This window comes from Tauraco erythrolophus, chromosome Z (genome assembly GCF_009769465.1).
Source record: "Tauraco erythrolophus isolate bTauEry1 chromosome Z, bTauEry1.pri, whole genome shotgun sequence".
Taxonomy (NCBI): domain Eukaryota; kingdom Metazoa; phylum Chordata; class Aves; order Musophagiformes; family Musophagidae; genus Tauraco; species Tauraco erythrolophus.
This window is the reverse complement of record NC_141496.1, coordinates 82,635,337-82,657,373: the sequence shown is the minus strand read 5'-3', so window position 1 is coordinate 82,657,373 and position 22,037 is coordinate 82,635,337. Positions and strand designations below refer to the sequence as shown.

The 22,037-nt window shown below is 39.8% G+C and overlaps 1 protein-coding gene across 6 annotated transcripts in view; it reads left to right on the top strand.

Annotated features, from left to right (window-relative positions):
* Nucleotides 1-22,037, top strand: part of TRPM3 (transient receptor potential cation channel subfamily M member 3) — a 446,851-nt gene that overhangs the window by 335,242 nt on the left and 89,572 nt on the right. For all 6 annotated transcript variants that reach the window (XM_086629266.1, XM_086629272.1, XM_086629270.1 and 3 more), the window contains exons 7-8: nt 8,342-8,516; nt 21,452-21,575. In XM_086629266.1, the coding sequence (XP_086485392.1) occupies nt 8,342-8,516; nt 21,452-21,575 (299 nt within the window). The remainder of the gene's footprint in view (nt 1-8,341; nt 8,517-21,451; nt 21,576-22,037) is intronic.

Genomic DNA, 22,037 nt, shown 5'->3' with positions numbered 1-22,037 from the left:
ATTTGTGTTAAGATTAAATAAACCTCTGAACTCAAGTTTTACTGCAAGGCCAAGTTGCTAAAAATTTGTATTTATGAAGTTTCTTGCCATTCAAAAAGCTTGTGTTTGTGAAATTTCTTGTTTTGATCATCATATCATAAAGTTGTGTGTGAATGTATGAGTAAGAGGGACCATGTTTGTAAGGGGAGGGGTAATTACCTTCAGTATGCTAAAAGAAAACATATCCTTACTTGCTTTACCGTGTTGGCCATTTGCCTTTAGATTTATCATTACAATTGACTAACTCTTAAGCCAGCTGTCCACCACAGAGGGGGCACTTTAATCATAGATTAGGCTGCAATCAAGGGTAGGAGTGGGTCATACCTCAGAGCAACACAAGTACTTGCTGGCTAGCAAGAGCAACAATTTGTCAGGGGAGGGGCACCAGCACAGGGCTTGTGAAACAACCCTGGAGCTCAGAGAGTTTTCATCTCCAGAGATACAGATAGCCCAAAGTTCCTGAAGCTGGACGTGCGAAGGAAGCTGTGGTCCGGATTAACAGGCACTTAGTTAAAAGAGCAAAGGTCAGAGACGCTTTTTTCCTAATATCTTTACAAAAACCTGATGATTAATTTCTTATAATACAGGAGCATTTTCCATTAGCTGGAACAACACTTAAAAAAACACCCAAACAGCTAAAATTTTCTCCTTAAAGCAGACTAGAAAGGCAGGAAAATCCGGAAAAAAAACAGAGGTCCTTCTTATGTAACATTGTATGTTCCTTAAGTACAGGAAAAGTTTAAAATTACCTGGCTTTACAGACAAATTAATTTTACTTCTGCACATCAAAGGATATTAAGGCTTCACTTTCAGGAAACCTGTGGAGCATTTTTGCTAAACAACCTGTGCAAAATGGTCTATATAAATGCCTTGGAGCGCAGCTGCAAACACTTATAGCCACACTAGCATGTATATATCTGCTGATTTATATTTTCGGACTTCTGCTTTAATGACTGTATTTGTCAGCCACTAAGAGAGCGTTGAGTTTACCTCTTACAAAAGCCATTGTCTTAAAATAATTTTGCAGGTAGAAAGATAGTTGTGGCTCACAAATGGTAGACCTTTTGCAGGACATAGACAAGATGCATGCCTGAAACAAATCTAAAGCGTGTCATAGAAACTTTGTACTCCTGAGTCCATTATCTCAGTATCCCAGATAAGCACATGACAACCTGTGACGTGATGACCAGTGGAGAAACCTGCAAATTTACATACCTCACTGTCCACGGCACATCTAGGTCCAGGATAGTTTAGTAACCTATGGACCTGGAGGGTGGTGCTGTGCAAAACTGTAGAGGCCCCTTGGTCATGCAAATACACCTGCTTTCATGAAGAACTGATAGAATCATAGAATCATAGAATCATAGAATGGTTAGGGCTGGAAGGGACCTTCAAAGGTCATCTAGTCCAACCCCCCTGCAAGGAACAGGGATATCTCCAACTAGATCAGGTTGCTCAGGGCCTCATCCAACCTGGCCTTGAACGTCTCCAGGGATGGAGCATCCACCACCTCTCTGGGCAACCTGTTCCAGTGTTCTACAACTCTCATGGTAAAAAATTTTTTCCTAATATCCAATCTGAATCTACCTCCCTCTATTTTAAAACCATTACCCCTTGTCCTATCACAACAGGCCCTCCTGAACAGCCTCTCCCCATCTTTCCTGTAGGCCTCCTTGAGGTACTGGAAGACCGCTATAAGGTCACCCCGGAGCCTCCTCTTCTCCAGGCTGAACAGCGCCAACTCTTTCAGCCTGTCCTCATAGGAAAGGGGCTCCAGCCCTCTTATCATCTTCGTGGCCCTCCTCTGGACCCTCTCCAACTGGTCCATGTCCTTCTTATGTTGGGGGCTCCAGAACTGGACGCAGTACTCCAGGTGAGGTCTCACGAGGGCAGAGTAGAGGGGAAGAATCACCTCTCTCGACCTACTGGCCACGCTCCTCTTGATGCAGCCCAGGACGCGGTTGGCCTTCTGGGCCGCAAGTGCACATTGCCAGCTCATATTGAGCTTCTCGTCCACCAGTACTCCCAAGTCCTTCTCCTCAGGGCTGCTCTCGATCCATTCTCCGCCCAGTCTGATGAGCCATTCCAGCTCAGTGTTGCCTTATACTTCCCTGTACATGCCTCCAGTTGGTTCAGGATTTCTAGGAAGGATGAGAATCCTGTTTCCACACTGCACAGATGAGCAGTGTGTGCCTCATTAAGAAAAGACTTTGAGATGTCACGTTGACTGCATGCTGCATGTGCACTGAGTATATAGGTTCGTGGAGACTTATTGTCCCTACCCTTTGGGATATTTTGGACTCCGTGGATATGTCCATGATGACTCTGTCTCACGTGCACTGTAAGCCTTAAGTTTTTCCATTGCATTCAGCTTCTGGAGAACTTGCTCTACAGCTGCACGTTGTTTGGATGATGTGGCACAGATTTCCAGCTGTACATCTCTTCTATGCCAACCACTATGCAGTAACTCTTCCAGTCGGACAACCACAGGTCCCAGCATCCCAAACAAATCCAAATAATGACCAGATTTTCCAGCCAAAATTTCCAGGCAGAAAAAGAAAATGAATGTAGGGGAACCCACACGAACATGTCTGACCTGATGCAGGAGCCAGGGCAGGAAATCAGCTCAGATGCACCTACCACCACCTAGTGTTAAGATGCAAAAATTAGAGACATTTCTGTCAGGGATAGTGAACTAAAGCCTCTGTTTTACTAGTGCTGATCTCAAGACTGAACTTAGAAATAGTACGCAACATACTGATATGTCCCAGTTACTCTTATAAGAACACTTAAAAACATGAGTAGTAAATGCATTTTGTAGTAAATGAGGCATTTTATTCACTTGTTGGTCTATAAAAAATGGGTAGCTCATGTTTAGCTCTTCATAAAAAGAATTAGTAATAATTTATAAGGCAGTTATAGATTATTTATAAATATACTCACAGTATAAAATATTCATGTGTTTCCAAGAACAGGGAAAACAAAGTAGGGCTTCTGTAAAGCATGGTAGATTTTTTAAAATCCCTTTCCACATAGCATGGTCATTATGCAGTTTTTCCTTGCTTCCATTTCCAAATTCATTCATTTCCTCTAGTTTATTGTTTTAACTTACATATTCAAGCACTGCCACTGTGTCAAGGGGAAAATGGGATCATTTTCTTTATAATAACATGAAGGCCTACAAGTTGCCCCTGATACACATCAGGAAAATGTTCTGGTATGTATGTACCTTCCTGGAATCACAATTGCTGGCAAGTCTCTCACTGGCTCTGTTGCTGGCCACAAAGGCAATAACACAGTAATGAAGCTTTAGGCTGACTGTATAAATCTTCTGTACAACATTGCAGTCTAATTTACAATATTGCACCAATAATATCCACAATAGCTGACACTGTGAAACACTTAGGAATCTAGTCTACCCTGCAAAAATCTATGCTTATTTAAACACTCCAAATACAAATTATTGTTTTAGAAATTAAGATAATGATAAGCCTCAGAGAATTGATTTTCACTCTCAGGTCTTCGATACTATTTCATCTTTTTGGATGAATCTTTATATAAAATGAAAATAAAAACACTTATTTTTCCATACTCTATTAATTAAGTCATGAGAGACTACCTATCTTTTTGCATTCCTAGAAGGAATGCTAAGACTTCAATATATGAGATGGAGACCAAATATTAACATGCAAGTTTGTGTGAGATGTTTCAAACATACTTGCTCTTGAAGACAAGCTGAATATTTCCTTTGAAAATCTGAGGGGAAAAAAAAAAGTCCTCTCTGGCTTACAAACTATTTTCAGTAACACAGAATAAAAATTCTGAGACCATTCTTACCTAGGAATGCCTTTGATTTTGGGATTAGACCTTTACCATCTTGAAACATAAGTAATTGCCACTTATCCTCTTTTTCAAATTTTAAGATACTCAAGCAGACGAGACTTTTTTTTCCCAATGTCTGTGGACTTCCTTTCACACACTGTAGATACCATCACTGCTCAGAAATCAATCATCATAAATCTGGAAAAGCTCATAACATTAGGATTCAGACAACTGTAGTCTAGAGAGCTGTCCTGAAAGCCCAAAGTGGTTATACTCTGAAGAAATATCAACAAAGTATTATTAACAGATTTTAAAATATTATGTCCAATTCCAGAAATGTATTTTCTGGTTTTTCCTCAAACTAAAGAAACAATATATTTTTCCAAACCAAAATTACTTATGGAGATCAATGAAAATTACAAAGAAAAAAATTCTATTTGCTGAAACTCAGAGAGGATTTCTAAAAGGAAAATGAGATGCAGAAGTCAACTTTGTGTTTTAAATTTTTTTCACAAAGAATTCTATCAGGATAATTGGAATAGTTGCATTTCAATCTGGAACTTAATCATATATGATGAATCAAGTTTCACATGAACTTTTTTTTTTAAATCCAAACCTACAAGGTTTCATTGAAGACTAGATTTGAGAAGTTTTTTTGTTTTACTAGTCTCAAATTAGTGGATTGTTTTCATGCTGGATGTGTTTCTACCGGATCAGGGAAGACAAAAAATGCCATCTGATTAACCACACTGAAAGACAAGTGGAACTCTTGCAGAGAACTGTTACATACCATGCAACTGTTGTGACTATGGCAGTTTAAAAATTTAATTAAAAAACAGAAAAGTAAAGAATGCAAGATGAATTTTAAAACTGCTTTCAAATGGCCAATTCATTGGCCCAAAAAGGCAAAAATAGCTCAACTGTATAGACTAACCATCATTATATTATTACAATTACATAGCTGATCAATATCCAGCAGAATACACAGAGACTGAACACGCTTCCAGTGGACTGAAGGAACCTGCTTTAGGAACAGTTGAGAAACGTAAGGTGACTCCATCTGTAATGTTTATTGAGCATCACTCTAAACTCGGAAAGTTTTTTCCATTTTAGTCTTACTAGAAGGCTGTGAAGACTTCACTCCTCTAGTAGCCAGAAATCTTCTGAACTCCGTCTAAAACTATCAATGGCCAGTGTGCTGTAAGTCATGGGGATATTCAGATATACTGTCTTTCAGCCTTCCATTTCCTAAGGAAGACAAGCCAAACTCTCCTAATCTTGTCTGATAAGATGAAGTCTTGATTCCCCATGTACTTCTCTTGGCTTTTTCCTCCATTTGTTCCAGTTTGTTGTTTTTGAACATGGGTGAGCATAGCTACAGAGAGTATTTTGCATGGAATTTCATGAGTGGCTTGCACAATGGCTCTGATATGTCCGTATTTCTGACTGAAAATGCTGTGCTGTGTGTATTGCAGGATCATATCTGCCTTCTTCATGGTCTTGCTACACCAAAGGCTCAGTTCTCCTGTGATCAGCTTGATCACACCTTTCTCTTTTCTAGTATTTCCTCCTCCTGGGCTCCCAGTTTGCAGCAGAATTTATTAATCACCAAGTAAATGACTTTACATCTTGCACTGTGAACTTTCTCCATTTCTATTACTCAATCCTTAATGTCATCCAAACCCAATTTGACTCATTACTGAGAATGGCTTCTTAATAGTATCTTATTAGCAGATATCAGCACCAGTTTTACTTCTTGTTTTGAAGTCATTAATAATAATGATAGGATCAGGGTAAGATCTTCAAGAAACTACTTTAATACTATCGTTCCACATACCACTCTACCTATTAGCAAATTATATACTCTCAAATCTGTGCACTTATATTCAGTTTTGATAACAGTTTCAAATATAGCACTAGAGCAAATACTTTACAAAAGACCACCTTTGGTAAATGTTAGGAGCAGGCTTTTTAACACACCACTGGCCATCTTTTTGTCCATGATGAAATAAAATGGGAGCTACAAGTCAGTTTCCAGAAGAAAATACTACACTGCCGAAGAAGAATGCTGATGCAAGATTTCAGCGAACTGAGGACCTCATAGTTAGATTCCATGTTAAATCTGCTCTGTGATCAATCCCTTAAGCAAGGAGGACTGGAACAAGAACAGCGAAGGGAAGTCCTTGTTCAACTACCAGGAACTCATATCTTAAAAAAACTACCAGTAGAACCAAAAAATGCTAGAAGTATTGGCTATATGGTATGGCATGGCATGGCATGGTATGGTATGGTATGGTATAAAAAAAAGCTACACAAAAAGCAAGTACTGATCGAAAGTTCAAAACCTTGGTAACGTTACCTCAGCCAGACCACTAGAAATTAAATGAGAAAATATCGCCTTCAAATTCTGTATTAAAATTTTAACTGAAGTGAGTTTCTCATCAGCCACCCTGTCATTATGTTGGGAAGTATCATAAAGAAAAATATTATGCATCAAGAATTTCATTTTTATTCATCTTCTGATAGCAATTGTCTTACCAAAAAAAAAAGTGTTATTGTACTAGATGTAACGGTAAACATTTCTTTTGTCACCTAGTAGCAAATGAAAACCTGAGTAGACTTATGGCATGAGATTCTCTGTTGCATGGTCATCTGCAACCAGATGTATTGTATTACATGTATTGATATGGGAATAAAATTACATTACTTGTAAGATTCTCAGAAAAAAAATAGTTTTTTACTAATAATATCTAGAATACACTTTTAAGAGATGACATTTTAAGCATGATTAAAATCAATGTAAGTAAACGATGTAAATTTGCCAAACAAAGTTCATCCTTATCTTAAATCCCTTAAAGTTAGTGGAAGTACGTGGGACAGGTTAACCCATCAGACTTATCATTCACTCTTCTTAAGCAAAACTTCTGTTAATCTTGTTATATTCTACCCTTCTTACTCTCTTTCATTAGCCTGGACTTTATAACTCTCCTTATAGTTTTCTTCACGTAGATAAACACCATGCACTTTACTTAGGTTATATAATAAAAGAGCCACAAACTGACAGTATATAAAGCCATAACAAAGCATGCTGAGAGTCTCTCCAGGAAACACAATGTTTGCTTGTAAAGTGGTTCAGGAGGTGCTTACAATGTTCTGCTGTTGCATATTAAAACTGTTTTTTTTTCCTTTTTTAAAGAAAAGTTCACTTCATTTTTTTTGACAGTAATTCAAATCCTTAAAAACTCTTGTGACTATCAGAAATAATTTGATTTGTGAATGTTTCTAGAGAGTCTAACCAGATTTAATGTTCCAGTCTCACAGGCTTACCTTTGCTTCTGTGAACTGAACTCCCTCTAAATGGAAATCTGATGCAGTCACATTAAAACTTGTTGGCTGGCCTCATGCAACTTTTCCCAACCCAACTATTAACGGTTTGGGGCACTCTTTTTATTTCTCAGTGAAACATAAAAATTTTGTGCAGAATACATATAGTTTTTCTTAGGAAAAGCTAGTTTAAAAGGAAAAAGTCTTTTTGTTGACAAAAAAAAATGCTAATAGAAAATGTTCAACTAGTTCTACTGCCGGAGTCCTCTTGAATGTGCCTAGTCTCAACTAGTCAAGAAGCAACAACCATAAAAGCTTTTTCAGTCATGGTAACACCCACCCGGTGGCAGATTGTCTTTCTCTAAATCCATAAGTCTTTCCTGCAAAGTCTGTGCTGTAACTTTTGCAGAGGACTTCCATCTAATTATATCACAAGCACTGAAAATGAGAATATCTCTCCTCTGGTTCAGCTCTCTCTGGATCAATGTCCCGAGTGAGAGGTCTGCAGATGAAGGAATATGCTGCAAAATTCGGAGAGATTTCAGAGAAAAACTGTGAGACCTACTAGAATCGGAAAACAAGTGTTGCATTGACTTTTAACAGAATATGTTTAGTTTATCAAAGAGAAGGTTAAAGGGCTATCCAGCTGCAATCTTAAAATGCATCCAGTATGGCAACAAAAATATCGTAGAGGGGCATTTTAAAACAGAAAGCAAAGCTACCGGAAGACCCAATGATTGGAAACTGACACCATGCAAAATCTAGACTACAAATAAGCTACAAAGTCATGACTGAACATCTTAGGAAGAATTGTGTTAGCTTCTCTATGCTTTCAAACCAAGATTTGCTCTTTTAAAAATTCATGGTCTCTTTCAACCATAAATATTATATTTAAAACAAGATAATTCTAGAAGATTCTGGTTTATGCAGTGGAACCAACAAGGTGACCACCCTGTCCCTTCTATCATTAAAATCTATGATTTTCCAAATGTCATTTTCTCTAACATAACATTGTATAGTCACAATGCAGTAATTTCAGTCTGATCTTTTTTTTCTGTCTTCTGTTATGTTTTGTTTGCGTTGCTGGCTTCGCATTTTTTTGTTTCTTTTCTTTTTTGTTTCGTTTTTTGTTTGTTTTTCCTTTCTTTTACTCCAGGAATTGGTCAAGGGGTTCCAGTAGTGGCCCTCATTGTGGAAGGAGGCCCCAATGTCATCTCCATTGTTCTGGAGTACCTACGAGACACTCCTCCTGTTCCCGTTGTGATATGTGATGGCAGTGGCCGAGCATCTGACATCCTTGCCTTTGGTCACAAATACTCTGAAGAAGGAGGGTAAGATATTTCCTAGTGTGTGTTCTTTCTCCGTTCACAGGTTTAATTTGGTGGTAAGACAGGACCCAGGAAATTATTAGCAATATAGTGCAAAAACAATACCTTCCTCACATGAGAGTTTCCAAGTTTTCTTCTATATTGAAGATATCCAGAACAAAAAAAAAAAAAAAAAAAAAAAAAGAGGAGTTAAGCAACACTAAGGAAAGTCTACTAAATAAAGCAAAGTTGTTGTAGAAACTGTATCATATAGGTACTTTACATGACATGTACCACACTGAAAAGTTCAACATATGGTATCTTGCTGTTGCAGGTTGGGGGTTTCTGTCAAAGGGTATGGGGAACTATTTTCACTAGCTTAGTTATGCTATATCATTATAATACAGGGTACTGCTGTCTTCAGGTTTCACTTAGCCCTACGTGTTCATATGAGCTAGTTTGTCTTTGCCTTGCTAATTGAGCACGATTCTGCACACCCACCCATATTCACACACAACTGCTTGTGCACTGATCTGTGTTTGCACTGTCCTACATTTCTTTGCAGACTCAGGGTTAGGCAATGATAGTATTTAGCTTTTACTATGGAAGATTCAGATGTAGTTTTGTTGAATTAAGCTGTAAGCATGCTTTGCAAGTTCCAAAGTGCATATTATTACTGAATGCCCAATTCTTTAATATTCTTTGTTCTTCTCCTCTACCCCAAAATTGTGTAAACAACCATAGAATCACAGAACAGATGAGGTTGGAAAGGATCTCTGGAGGTCATCTGGTCCAACCTTTCTGCTCAAGCAGGGCCGCTTAAAGCCAGTTGCCGAGGACCATGTCTAGGTGGCTTTTTAGTATCTCCAAGGATTGAGGCTCCACAACCTCCCTGGGCAGCCTCTATCAGTGGTCAGTTTCCCACACAGTGAAAAAAAGTATTTTCTGATGTTCAGAAGGAACCTCGTGTGTTTCAGCTTGTGCTCATTGCCTCTGGCCCTGTCACTGGACACCACTGAAAAACGTCTGGCTGCTTCTTCTTTACAGCCTCCATTTAGGTATTTAGATACATTGATGAGATCCTCTTTGAGCCTTTTCTGCTCCAGGCTGAACTGTCCCAGCTCTCTCAATCTTTCTTCATATGTGAGGTGATCCAGCCCTTTCATCATCTTAGTAGCCCATCGCTGGATGCCCTCCAGTATGTCCATGTCTCTCTTGTGTTGGAGAACCCAGAACTGGACGCAGGACTCCAGCTGTGTCCTCACCAGTGCTGAGAAAAGAGGAAGGATCAGTTGCCTCAACCTGCTGGCAGCAGTTCTCCTAATGCAGCCCAAGATACCATTAGCCTTTGTTGTTGCAATGGCACATTGCTGGCTCATATTCAACTTGGTGCCCACCAGGACCCCCAGGTCCTTTTCTGCCAAGCATCTTTACTGCTGGAAGTCCCTCAGCATTTACTGGTGCACGGGGTTATTCCTCCCCAGGTGGAGGACTTTGCATTTTCCCTTGTTGAACTTCATGAGATTCCTGTCAACCTTTTTCTCGAGCCTGCGAAGGTCCATGGGCCAGAGGGCAGCACAACCCTCTGGCATATCAGCCACTCCTCCTAGTTTTATGTCATCAGCAAACTTGCAGAGGGTACACTCAGCCCCATCTTCCAGCTCATTACTGAGCATGTTGAGGAGGATTGGACCCAGGATTGGTCCCTGGAATACACCACTAGTTGCTGGCCTCCAACTAGACTTCATACCACTGATCTCAACCCTCTAGGCCCAGCCATTCAGCCAGTTTTAAGTTCACCTCACTGTCTGCGCCTCAGCCCATACTTGAGCAGCTCCTCCATGAGGATTTTATGGGAGACAGTCTCAAAGGCCTTACTGAAGTCTACATAGACAATATCCACTGCCTACCCCTTGTCTACCAAATCTGTCATTTCATCACAAAAGGTGATCAGGTTATCAAGCATGACTTCCCCTTGGTGAATCCATGATGACTAATCCTGATCATCTTCATGTTCTTCATGTTCCTGGATATGGTTTCCTGGATTAACTGCTCCAACATCTCCCCAGGGATCAAAGGGAGGCTGTAGTTCCATGGGTCCTCCTTCATCTTCTTCTTGAAGGTAGGAGTGACTATTGCTTTTCTGTAGTCTTCATCAATTCTCACAGTTGTCATGATTGTTCGAAGTTTATGGGGTGGCCTTGCAATGACATCAGCCAGCTCCCTCAGCATTTGTGAGTGTATCCCATAAGGGCCCATGGACTTACGCATGTCCAGTTTGTTTAAGCATTCCCTGACCAAGGGAATATTTAATTCCTCTTCCAAGGGTAGGACATCCTTCCTCCAGACTTTCGCCTCAGTCTCTGGGGCCTGGGATTGACAAGGCATTCAGCACTTCAGCCTTTCCATGTCCTATGTCACCTGGTCCCCTGCCCCATTCCTTGGGCTTGGAGGAGGTGATACCTGGAGATTAACCAGCTTTCTTGGGCCCTTCTTCCCTCTAGGTCTTATCCCATAGAACTCTTCCAAGCAGATCTCCAAAGACACCAAAGTCTGCTCTCCTCAAGTCCAGGGTTATGATCTTGCTTTTTGCCCTCTCCCTCCTCTCAGATGCTTGTAAAGAAGAGCTATTTCGTGCTTTCTGTCTAAGTAGCTGCAGTAATCTTCTGATCAGGATTCACTGGGAAGGGACTTATTTGTGTGTATCTTAGAATATGTGAAGATATGTATTCACATCTACAGCAGAGTTAGGCAAATAATAAAACTTAAATCCATAAACATTGAGCATACATTAAACATAGCATAGACCCAGCATTATTATGGGATTTTTTCAAAATATATGTGATCATAAACTTACTCAACCCAAAACTCCTGCCAGGAGTAATATTCCACAAATATTTAAATCTGTTTTATATTCAGGTTCATGCATAGTCCAGTGCTGCATTTGGGATAGATCTGAATGTGCCAGGTTTCATCTGAATCTTTGAGAAGTTGTTCCTCTGTTTTCAGTGATCCCACTGTTAACACATTTAACATAACCTCACTCGAACATGTTTTAGCCTGTTGTTTGCTATGTACCTATCCAGTGTCCATCTAACTTGTCTATATTCTGATGTCATCATGAAAAAGAGTATAGCAAAAAGAGAACTAATGTCATTTATTTCAATATATAAAAGGGGCTTATAAAAAGATGGAGAGAGATTTTTTAAGAGGTCCTATACTGACAGAACAAGGGGCGAAAGTTTTAAATTAGAAGAGAATAGCTTTAGCTTGGGCATAAGGAAGAAATTTGTAGCTATGAGGGTGGTGAGAAACTGGAACGGGTTGCCCGGAGAAGCTGTGGATGCCACGTCCCTGAAAGTGTTACAGGTCAAACTGGATGGGGCTTTGAGAAACCTGATATAGTGAAAGGTGTTCCTGTGCATAGCAAGGGGTTGGACTAGCTGATCTTTAAAGGTCCCTTCCAACCCAAACCATTCTGTGAGTCTATGATTATATTTAATCATCTCAAACTCCTACCTGTAAGAAAGGCAAGTGATAGAATTACTAGAGGCAGAACAAGCAAGTCATTTCTTACCTCAGATGCTTAAGTCTGGCTTTGTGAAAGCTAGTATTCTCCCTTACTATGAGTCTTCTTTCTGTGGTGGTGCCATTCCAGATGGTGCCTGCAATATTATCAAATAGTGTAATTTCTTTTATTTTTTTCTTCTACACGTTGCACTAAATAGAATGCACAAACTACGAAACTTGTAAAGCTAGCTAGTGGGGATTTCTGTGTGTTTGCCCTGCTTCAGAAAACATCAGTCTAAAATGCAGTGATATTTTTAAGAATACCACAGGTGAAATATCAATATTATTTGTATTCATAAAAATATTTTACTCAAATACATTAAAATTCAGATACAAATTGACTACTTTTCCCCTTTTGTAACCGATTTTTGAATAGTGCTTAGCAATATGAGAAGAATACTGAATAGCTGGCACATTAACTGAGTTCAGCTACTAGCTTTTTCTTTCGGATGGAATCTAAGTAGGTTATACAAAATTGTGTCTATTAGACTCTAAATCAATGTAGCACATCCAAATTGCGTGCAGAATTTAATTCTTCAGTCCACTGTACAATTGGACTACAAAGTAAAAAAATCTGGTTTAATTCTGGCTGCGGGCTGTGAATCAGGGACTTCTCCAAGATGCAGCATATCTTCCAGCTGCTATGCACTGCATTTCTCACCTAAATAATTCAAAAACAACACAATTCATGGCAGCAACAGATTCAGCACTTGCATGTTGGTATTATCATGCTGTTTTATCTGTGTCTTAAAGTCTCACTCATTGCAGAGCGATATGGATTCATTTTCTACAAATAAGAATGTGTGAATATGTGTACTAAGCACTGCTGTGAATTTCGAAGTTTATTTGAAAGTTTGTTCCCAGAGGGAAAAGAACTATGTCTGGAGGTAAAGGAGGGAAAAATATAGCTCTCTCCTTTAGTTGTGATCAGTGTGGTGCCAATCCGTCCGCTCAGAGAGATCCTTTAAGAGTGTTGGACAATTGCATATTTGCCCAACAGGTCCTTTTGCATTTGGTTTCACAGAATTGTGATGTGCCTGCTTTCCATCTTCCATTATTTAGTCTTCCAGATTGATTTCACATAGTAGTAAAAGGAACGATTTTTAATATTCATCAAGGTGCAGTACCCCTTTGCAATGTCAATGTACGCGTGTCCTTGAAAATACCTTGAAGTAATGATGTCTTTGGAGGTAAATCAGTTTTGAGGCCTCAGTATCTCATCTCTCTCATAGAAGTTCCAGGGGAAGACAAGACAGATATGCAGTTTCCCACTGAGCTTATGTTTCAGCATTAGGAATATCAGATATGCAGAATTAACGCAGGTGAGGATTTTTAAATTTGCCATAACTTTAATATCAGGGTCTACATATCATCTGAAAAGTCTTGAGCAGAGTATCAAGAATGCAGAAGGAGGCTACACTTCGCTACAAGCAAATAAAATTCTCAGTAGTAAGCTGAGTAAGTTCTCAGTACCTTTTACATCTTAAGGACAAACAAGCTATGTACACAGGATAACCTAAATAAGAAGGCAGCTTAAATGCAATCTTCCCCATGTGATGAACTGGAATAATTATTTGGCTGCTTATCACTATTGGCCCTAATTTAAAGGTCAGGCTATCCAGGCTCCGAAGCACTTCATTTCTCATTTAATTAAAAGTTGAAAACATGTTGAACAGCATTGAGGGGTAAGAGCATAAGATTGATCATAAACACCCAAATTTAGTCCCTACTAAGCCCTAAGTGAATAGCTAGTTGTTAATAACTTCCCTCCACATCAAGCTGAAGTATTTTTGACTGTATAATCAAGGATGCCTTCTCAATTCATTGTCTTCCATAAAAGCACAAGCTGGAAGTAAAACAAATGTAAAGTACAACTGTTTACAGGATCATTCAGTAGTTTTAATCCTCAGAGATTTTTTTTTAATTAAATGGTGAATTTAAAATGAGAAAAATGAAACACTAGGTTAAAACTGTGTGACTTCTTAGATAGATATTTCCTTACAGAATGGGAAATGACTTGCAACATTTGAATGCAATCTCCGAGCAATCTCTGAGTGTATTAACTACTCCATCAGTTCTACTCCTGCAAGCATGAGACGCTTAAGGAATTCAATTCATAGCCATAAAATGTTCTTCCTGCCTAACTTTCACAAGGAAATATAAAACATTCTCTGTGCTTTAAATGAGTGTCCTCATATAAAAATCATTGAAGATTGCCACTGGATTGATCTGTCTCTGTGTACACTGAGGCATAGTTTTTAGGCTCCATAACTGAAGTATATTACTTAAATCTCTTTTTTTCTAATAGTGAAAAGATAGCAATCTTGCACTTCAAGCAAAAGGGATCATAATGTAGTTATGATGTGGGTCCCGTGTATCCCCTATTGTGTCTACCACATCCTGAGGCATCATGGGTACTATCACATCTGAATTATTTTGTAAGATTGTTTTCACATTGCATACTTTGATATCATTACTTTTCTCTCATAACAAAGTTCTTGGCAAATCAAAAGCTGGATAGAAGAAGATCATTTCTTTGCTGAAATACAATCATCCCTCTTTTGGTGAAGGGACAACCAGTTAACAAACACGGTCAGGAAAAAATGGTGTAGAAGGTCAACCACAGGTGAAGAGCTGCAAGTAAAGGTGATTCCTCATAAAAGCACCCAGGAATCATCCCTGTTTGAAAAGAATGAAGCAATAATTACATCTATTTTCTGTCTTTTCTCATAAAAATACTGTGCAAAATGTGTGGATTTAAAAAGTATGAGAAATTCAGTCAGTCTCACAGAGTTGCACAACTGTGTCTTATTTGTAATTCCAATGGAAGAAAATATCAGCAGAGCCTCTGGTCATGATTCTTACATATGGTGTTGATTATCTAAAGTGCAAATCGTCATTAAAACAGAAAATCTCCTAAGCATCCCACAAAGGAGGGCAGGGAATAGTTTTCACATCACACTGATATTTTATGGATATATTTTCTTTATATTGAATAAAAGGAATAGTTAAAAAAAAAAAAAACAAACGAATTCACAAATAAAAAGTTAGAAACAGATTATGCTCAGTTCCTTGAATGAGAGAATTCTCCTTTAGAGAATTTCAAAGCATTTTGCTAGCAATAAGTTTAAAAAAATCTATAATGAACTTGCATTTTGAAATCAGATTAGAGTACAATCTTTATAAATCTCCAGTACATTGTATGACTCCAGTACTAAAAATCTCTGGAGAAAAAAAGAGTAAAAAATTTAAAGAGCTGGCTGTGGGCTAGATCTTTGAAATCCTCTGCAATGTTCAGTGTGAAATCTTATGCCTTGAGTTTGAAAGACTGCAATGTTATTGAGTGGAATGTCTATTATCTCCTCAAATCATAGAATCATAGAATGGTTAGGGTTGGAAGGGACCTCAAAGATCATCTAGTTCCAACCCCCCTACCATGGGCAGGGACACCCTCCACTACACCAGGTTGCTCAAAGCCTCATCCAACTTGGCCTTGAACACTTCCAGGGATGGGGCATCCACAACTTCTCTGAGCAACTTGTTCCAGTACCTCACCACACTCAGAGTGAAAAATTTCTTCCTTAGATCAAATCTAAATCTCCCCTCTTTCAATTTAAAGCCGTTGCCCCTTGTTCTATCACTACATGCCCTTGTAAAAAGTCCCTCTCCAGCTTTCCTGTAGGCCCCCTTTAAGTACTGGAAGGCTGCAATAAGTTCACCCCGGACCCTTCTCTTCTCCAGGCTGAACAGCCCCAACTTTCTCAGCCTGTCTTCATAGCGGAGGTGTTCCAGCCCTCGGATCATCTTCGTGGCCCTCCTCTGAACCCGCTCCAGCAGCTCCACATCCTTCTTGTGTTGGGGACTCCAGAGCTGAACACAGTATTCCAGGTGGGGTCTCATGAGAGCAGAATAGAGGGGCAGAATCACCTCCCTCGACCTGCTGGCCACACTCCTTTAGATGCATCCCAGGATACGGTTGGCTTTCTGTGCTGCCAGTGCACATTGCCAGCTCATGTTGAGCTTCTCATTCACCAGCACTCCCAAGTCCTTTTCCTCAGGGCTGCTCTCAATACATTCTCTGTTGTGCTTGGGATTGCCCCGACCCACGTGCAGGACCCTGCACTTGGCCTTGTTGAACTTCATGAGGTTCTCACAGGCCCACCTCTCCAGCCTGTCAAGGTCCCTCTGGATGGCATCCCTTCCCTCCAGCGTGTCCACCACACCACAAAACTTGGTGTCATCTGCAAACTTGCTGAGGGTGCACTCGATCCCACTGTCCATGTCACCAACAAAGATGTTAAATAACACTGGCCTCAGTACTGACCCCTGAGGAACACCACTCATCACTGGTCTCCACTTGAACATTGAACAGTTGACCACAACTCTTTGAGTGCGACCGTCCAGCCAATTCCTTATCCACCGAGTGGTCCATCCATCAAAACCATGTCTTTCCAGTTTAGAGACAAGGATGTCATGTGCGACAGTATCAAATGCTTTAGATAAGTCCGGGTAGACAATGTCAGTTGCTCTTCCCCTATCCATCAATGCTGTAACCTCATCATAGAAGGCCAAATACTAGGCATGACTTAAAAAAAATTTCTTTTTGAGGAGGGAGCGTGCCAAAATGCTGTCATCTGTTTCTTTTGCATCAGCCAAAGCAACGAAGGGAGTTCTGCTTTGCTGTTGAATCTTCCAGCATATCTTGGACAGAAATAGAATGTCACTTTATTTTGTCACTTCAGTGTTTTTAAGTGGCCTCTCCTGATTTATCCAAGACATCTTTCTCCCATTTTTTCCTGTGTTAACACCATACAGGTAATTTCTGGTAATCTAATGCATCAAAACTAATGTTGACATCTTCTTTAAAAAAAAAAAAAATAATAATCATTCTTAGCCACAATTATGAGTAGGATTTTTTTTCTGAATCTAAATGTAGATGTATAGTTCTACTTTAGATGCCAGATTTTTGACAGTAGATACCTAAATTCTACCAGCAATCGAGCTCCTCTGGGGTGAAAGAAGAAAACTGGATACCTGGACTGGTAAGGCAATGGACTTTTCGTAGGCATTTAGGGAATGAAAGTATGGATTTGAACTGTGTGGGAAATGAAAGAAAAGAACTGGTTAAATTGTCACAAAACTCAAGGAGCCATCTCCCTTCCCTGAATCTAAAATTAGGAATCTGTGATTTTAAGAAAAACGTATGCTAAATGTGTGGTTGGTGTTGCACAGTGGATAAATCATTACCCAACCTGTGAGTCCCAGTTATTTTGCTGACAGTAGTGTATGAAGTTACTTGTTTTGCGTGCATTGGATTTGCTGTGTGCATCATAGATTTAGCTTTTAATAGTGTGGCACAGTTTGTATTTGTCCCAGCTGGGTTACACAACTGGGAACTTCTATCTGATACCCAGCATTTATAGATTCCTAAGGATTAAACATGTTATAGAATCATAGAATCATAGAATGGTTAGAGTTGGAAGGGACCTCAAGGATCATCTAGTTCCAAACCCCCTGCCATGGGCAGGGAAACCCTCCACTACACCAGGTTGCCCAAAGCTTCATCCAACCTGGCCTAGAACACTTCCAGGGATGGGGCATCTACAGTCTTGATATGACTGATTTCAGTTTACACAAAGCTTAACTCAGCTATGATTATTTTATCAGAGAGCTTGCTGTTATTGTTTCTATTTCTGATGACAATTACTTCAAGTTTTTCATTTCACAAAGACATTTAACAGGCTTGGTGTAGAATTGCAGACCAATACGATATTAAAACAAGGTACTGAGTAAGGCTAGAAAGCTGCATAAATAAAATGATGACAACAGGTAGTTTCTGACTCGTGGTACTTCAACATATGTGTACTCACGCAGTTAGGGAACCACTTCTTGATACTTTTTTTAAAAAAAAACTCTCGGTATCATTCACATGGAGTTTGCTTTACATGCTGTTTAAATTTATGGTATGATACAGATTCTGATAGCTTTAATTCAGGAAAGAAAAGTGATGGCTGCTTATGAAACTTCAGGACTTTATTCTGCTTTCACTCAATGCTTACGAAAGAAAGTATCTCTTGCTTTCTCTGTATGTTAGCCTGTATGTTAGCTGTATGAAAGCCCATTTCTGAAATGAAACTTCCAGATCGGATTCTGCACTTTTTTTAAGGAAAATTAAATTATTGTAAGAAAACAGGATGGTTTTCATCCCAGGGTCTTTGGAAATGTTTTCTGAAGTTCTCTAATTTCAGATTCTTCCAATTCCATGTATTTTTTTATGTACTTCATATACTTTCATACTTTTTAATTTACTTCACTTTCATATATAATTTCCAAAGGAAATCAAGGCTTTGTTTAAATCTCTTTTTACGTTCTCCAGTTGACGTTTTTACGAAACTTGTTCTCAGTGATTAACCCATTTTTACTTTCTTAGTTTGAAGGATGGAAAATTGCATAGTTCTGAACCACTTATATTTACAGTCATAGCACCATTGTGTTAAGAACAGGCTTCTTGATTGAAGAAAAATTTCTAACCCATTTTCTTTAAAAAGCCTAAAAAAAGGGGCTTCAGAATTTATACCATATATGACCTACTAATCTGCAACTCAATGTTAGTGCTTTTCAGGGTGTCAGCCTTTCCAGGTTGATTGTCTTTAATATGGAGTGCATCTACATTTCTGCCTGTGGTCTGACATCTTGTTTCATGTTCCCATGTGCTTGCAGCATCCTTGCTGCTATGCAGGAGGTCAGGTTCTTATAGCCCCTACACAGCAAGTCCTCTGCTGTCAGCTGCCCACCAAGAGGTTGGAGGTTTTAACTCATTGTGTGTTGCCTTTTTGTGAGGGAAGCAAGTCAGGCTGAGGGGAACGAGTGCCTATGTGGTGTGTGAGCAGTAAATGCAGCATTGTCGTCTCCAGTATCCCAGGAAAAAGCACATCTGGGGCCATACTGCTCCTCGATGACAAGAGGAAGTGCAGAGGTAGACTCTCCATTCAAGAGCAGTCTTTAATAAAGTAGAAGACAACAGGAGGAGCCAGGCATAGAAAGAACAGTGAACCACAGCGTGGTCTAAAACGCTATGTAAACTCATTTTAATCCAAAAACATTGACATATGCCTTACAGGCTTCTTTGTGAAGTGGAAGCCCTACTCAACAGGGATATTTACAGTCAAAGTCAAATTTAGAGAGTAGAGAACATATGCACTCCATATGCCAGGCCTTCTACATTCTCCTATGCACCTCTATACCTCTTTCCCATTCTCATTCATCGTCTCTTCTAATGACATGTTTGCTGTAGGTAAAAAGACTAGATTGTTAAATCATATTTGAGATTCAATTGTGTAATGAATATCCTGCAATCTTATTTGGGCTTCCTGGCTCCAGAGAAGCACAGACAAATTTACCAATAGTGTGAAATAAACAGGGGTTTGGTCATTGTTCTCCCAAAGCAGCTGCCATAAGCAAACAATGACTTTTAGATACTGTACTGCTTCTGACAATTCTTTGCAGTTGCTGCAGGCATAAATCTTTCTTTATCTTCTGTCATAAAATATAAGTTACAAAGATTCTCTGAATTTCATTCCCTCAGATGATCCTGTAAAATATTCTGACTCAGCTAATTTGAAACACTCAGTTACAATTTTTAAGTGAGAAAACTGCTATAGTGTAGAAGCTTTCATGCATCAGATACATGTTCTAAATTAGAGCCCACTATTTTGTAAGACATTAAGAGCAGCAACGTTTCACTCAGAACAATCCTGAGGAATAGGCTTTTTGATGTCAAGGGATAGGGTTCAAGTACTAATATTCCACGTAATATTACTATTTGTTTCTACTGTTGGACCAGTTTTTGTAAGTACTAATATTAGCACTGAGGAGGAATCTTTAAACTCCCCATTTCTTCAAGTGGACTCAGAAACAGAGAAATTTTTATTTTTCTGTTTTCTTACCTGGTCCTGTACAGCATCAATAAGGTGAGTTGAAACTGTCGGGATGTTCAAGCTAAAATCAAAAACACTGACAACACAAATGCTCTCATTTTCATAAAATGAACCATGAGTTGAGTTCTGCTAACTCACTGATAGAAAGGGATCTTCAGTTCATCTAGAAGTGTTGGTCTCCAGATCCAGACTGTCAGTGTGGTTCTTTTTCATAGAATCATAGAATCATAGAATCATAGAATCATAGAATCATAGAATCATAGAATGGTTTGAGTTGGAAGGGACCTCAAAGATCATCTAGTTCCAACCCCCCTGCCATGGGCAGGGACACCCTCCACTACACCAGGTTGCCCAAAGCCTCATCTAACCTGGCCTTGAACGCTTCCAGGGATGGGGCAGACACAACTTCTCTGGGCAACCTGTTCCAGTACCTCACCACTCTCAATGTAAAAAATTTCTTCCTTATATCTAATCGAAATCTTCCCTCTTTCAGTTTAAATCCATTGCCCCTTGTCCTATCACTACACACCCTTGTAAAAAGTCCCTCTCCAGCTTTCCTGTAGGCCCCCTTTAGGTACTGGAAAGCTGCAATAAGATCACCCCAGAGCCTTCTCTTCTCCAGGCTGAACAGCCCCAACTCTCTCAGCCTGTCTTCATAGCAGAGGTGCTCCAGCCCTCAAATCATCTTCGTGGCCCTCCTCTGGACTCGCTCCAGTAGCTCCATGTCCTTCTTGTGTTGGAGACTCCAGAGCTGAACACAGTATTCCAGGTGGGGTCTCACGAGAGCAGAGTAGAGGGGCAGAATCCCCTCCCTCGACCTGCTGGCCACACTTCTTTTGATACAGCCCGGGATACGGTTGGCTTTCTGTGATGCCAGCGCACATTGCCAGCTCATGTTGAGCTTCTCATCCACCAGCACTCCCAAGTCCATTTCCTCAGGGCTGCTCTCAATACATTCTCCGCCCAGCCTGTACTTGTGCTTGGGATTGCCCCGACCCACGTGCAGGACCTTGCACTTGGCCTTGTTGAACTTCATGAGGTTCTCACAGGCCCACCTCTCCAGCCTGTCAAGGTCCCTCTGGATGGCATCCCTTCCCTCCAGTGTGTCCACAACACCACACAGCTTGGTGTCATCTGCAAACTTGCTGAGGGCGCACTCGATTTTTGTTAGGAAATCTCACAGAGCTGGTAGTTTGAATGTCCTTCTGTCATGCAATATGTTGGAACTGAAATAAAAACTTTGGAGATAAGGGACCCCAACACGATCGATGTGTTTTTCTAGAACAATGTTTTCCAATTTGTCTCTGATGGTTTCCGTAACTCCTGTCCTTCAAACCTGCCTGACAACCTGCAGTAATTTGTTGTCTAACTCTTACTTGTTTGACCCTTGGCTGGAGTTGCAATGTTCCCTCATGTCTCTTTTTCTACTTGTTTTTTCTTTTTGAATTTCAGACTTATCAACGAGTCCTTGAGGGACCAGCTGCTAGTTACCATACAGAAGACTTTCACATACACCCGAACCCAGGCACAGCATCTCTTCATTATCCTCATGGAGTGCATGAAGAAGAAGGAGCTGGTATGTTCACGCTTTCCTTAGAGGCAAAGAGAGAGCTCCATGCATTGTTTTGATCAAGTATTTCAGGTACCTGTTGAAGGATTTCACAAATCTGATCACTGTGATCCAGACTCTAAAAGGATATTATGTCATGCTGACTTTTGTTTGCTTTAATCCACATATTCTCACTTAAAGTGATTAATCCAACAGATCTGTTCCCTTTGTATATTCCTTTACATTTCCTTTGACAAAATCCAGCCAGCAGAGTATGGTCATTATTACTCTTCAGCAATATCATGATTAAAATTCCACCTCATTCAACTCCAGAAAACCTCAGAAGGAAGCATAATTGTTTGTCTGTCACTGGGATCATGTTTTAAAGATGCTTTGGAGTTGCACAAGTATCATTAGAGCTATTATTTTATGATGGAGCTGTGTGACAGAAAAAGAAAACAGCTTGTCTCCAAGGCTCCTGTTCTGCAG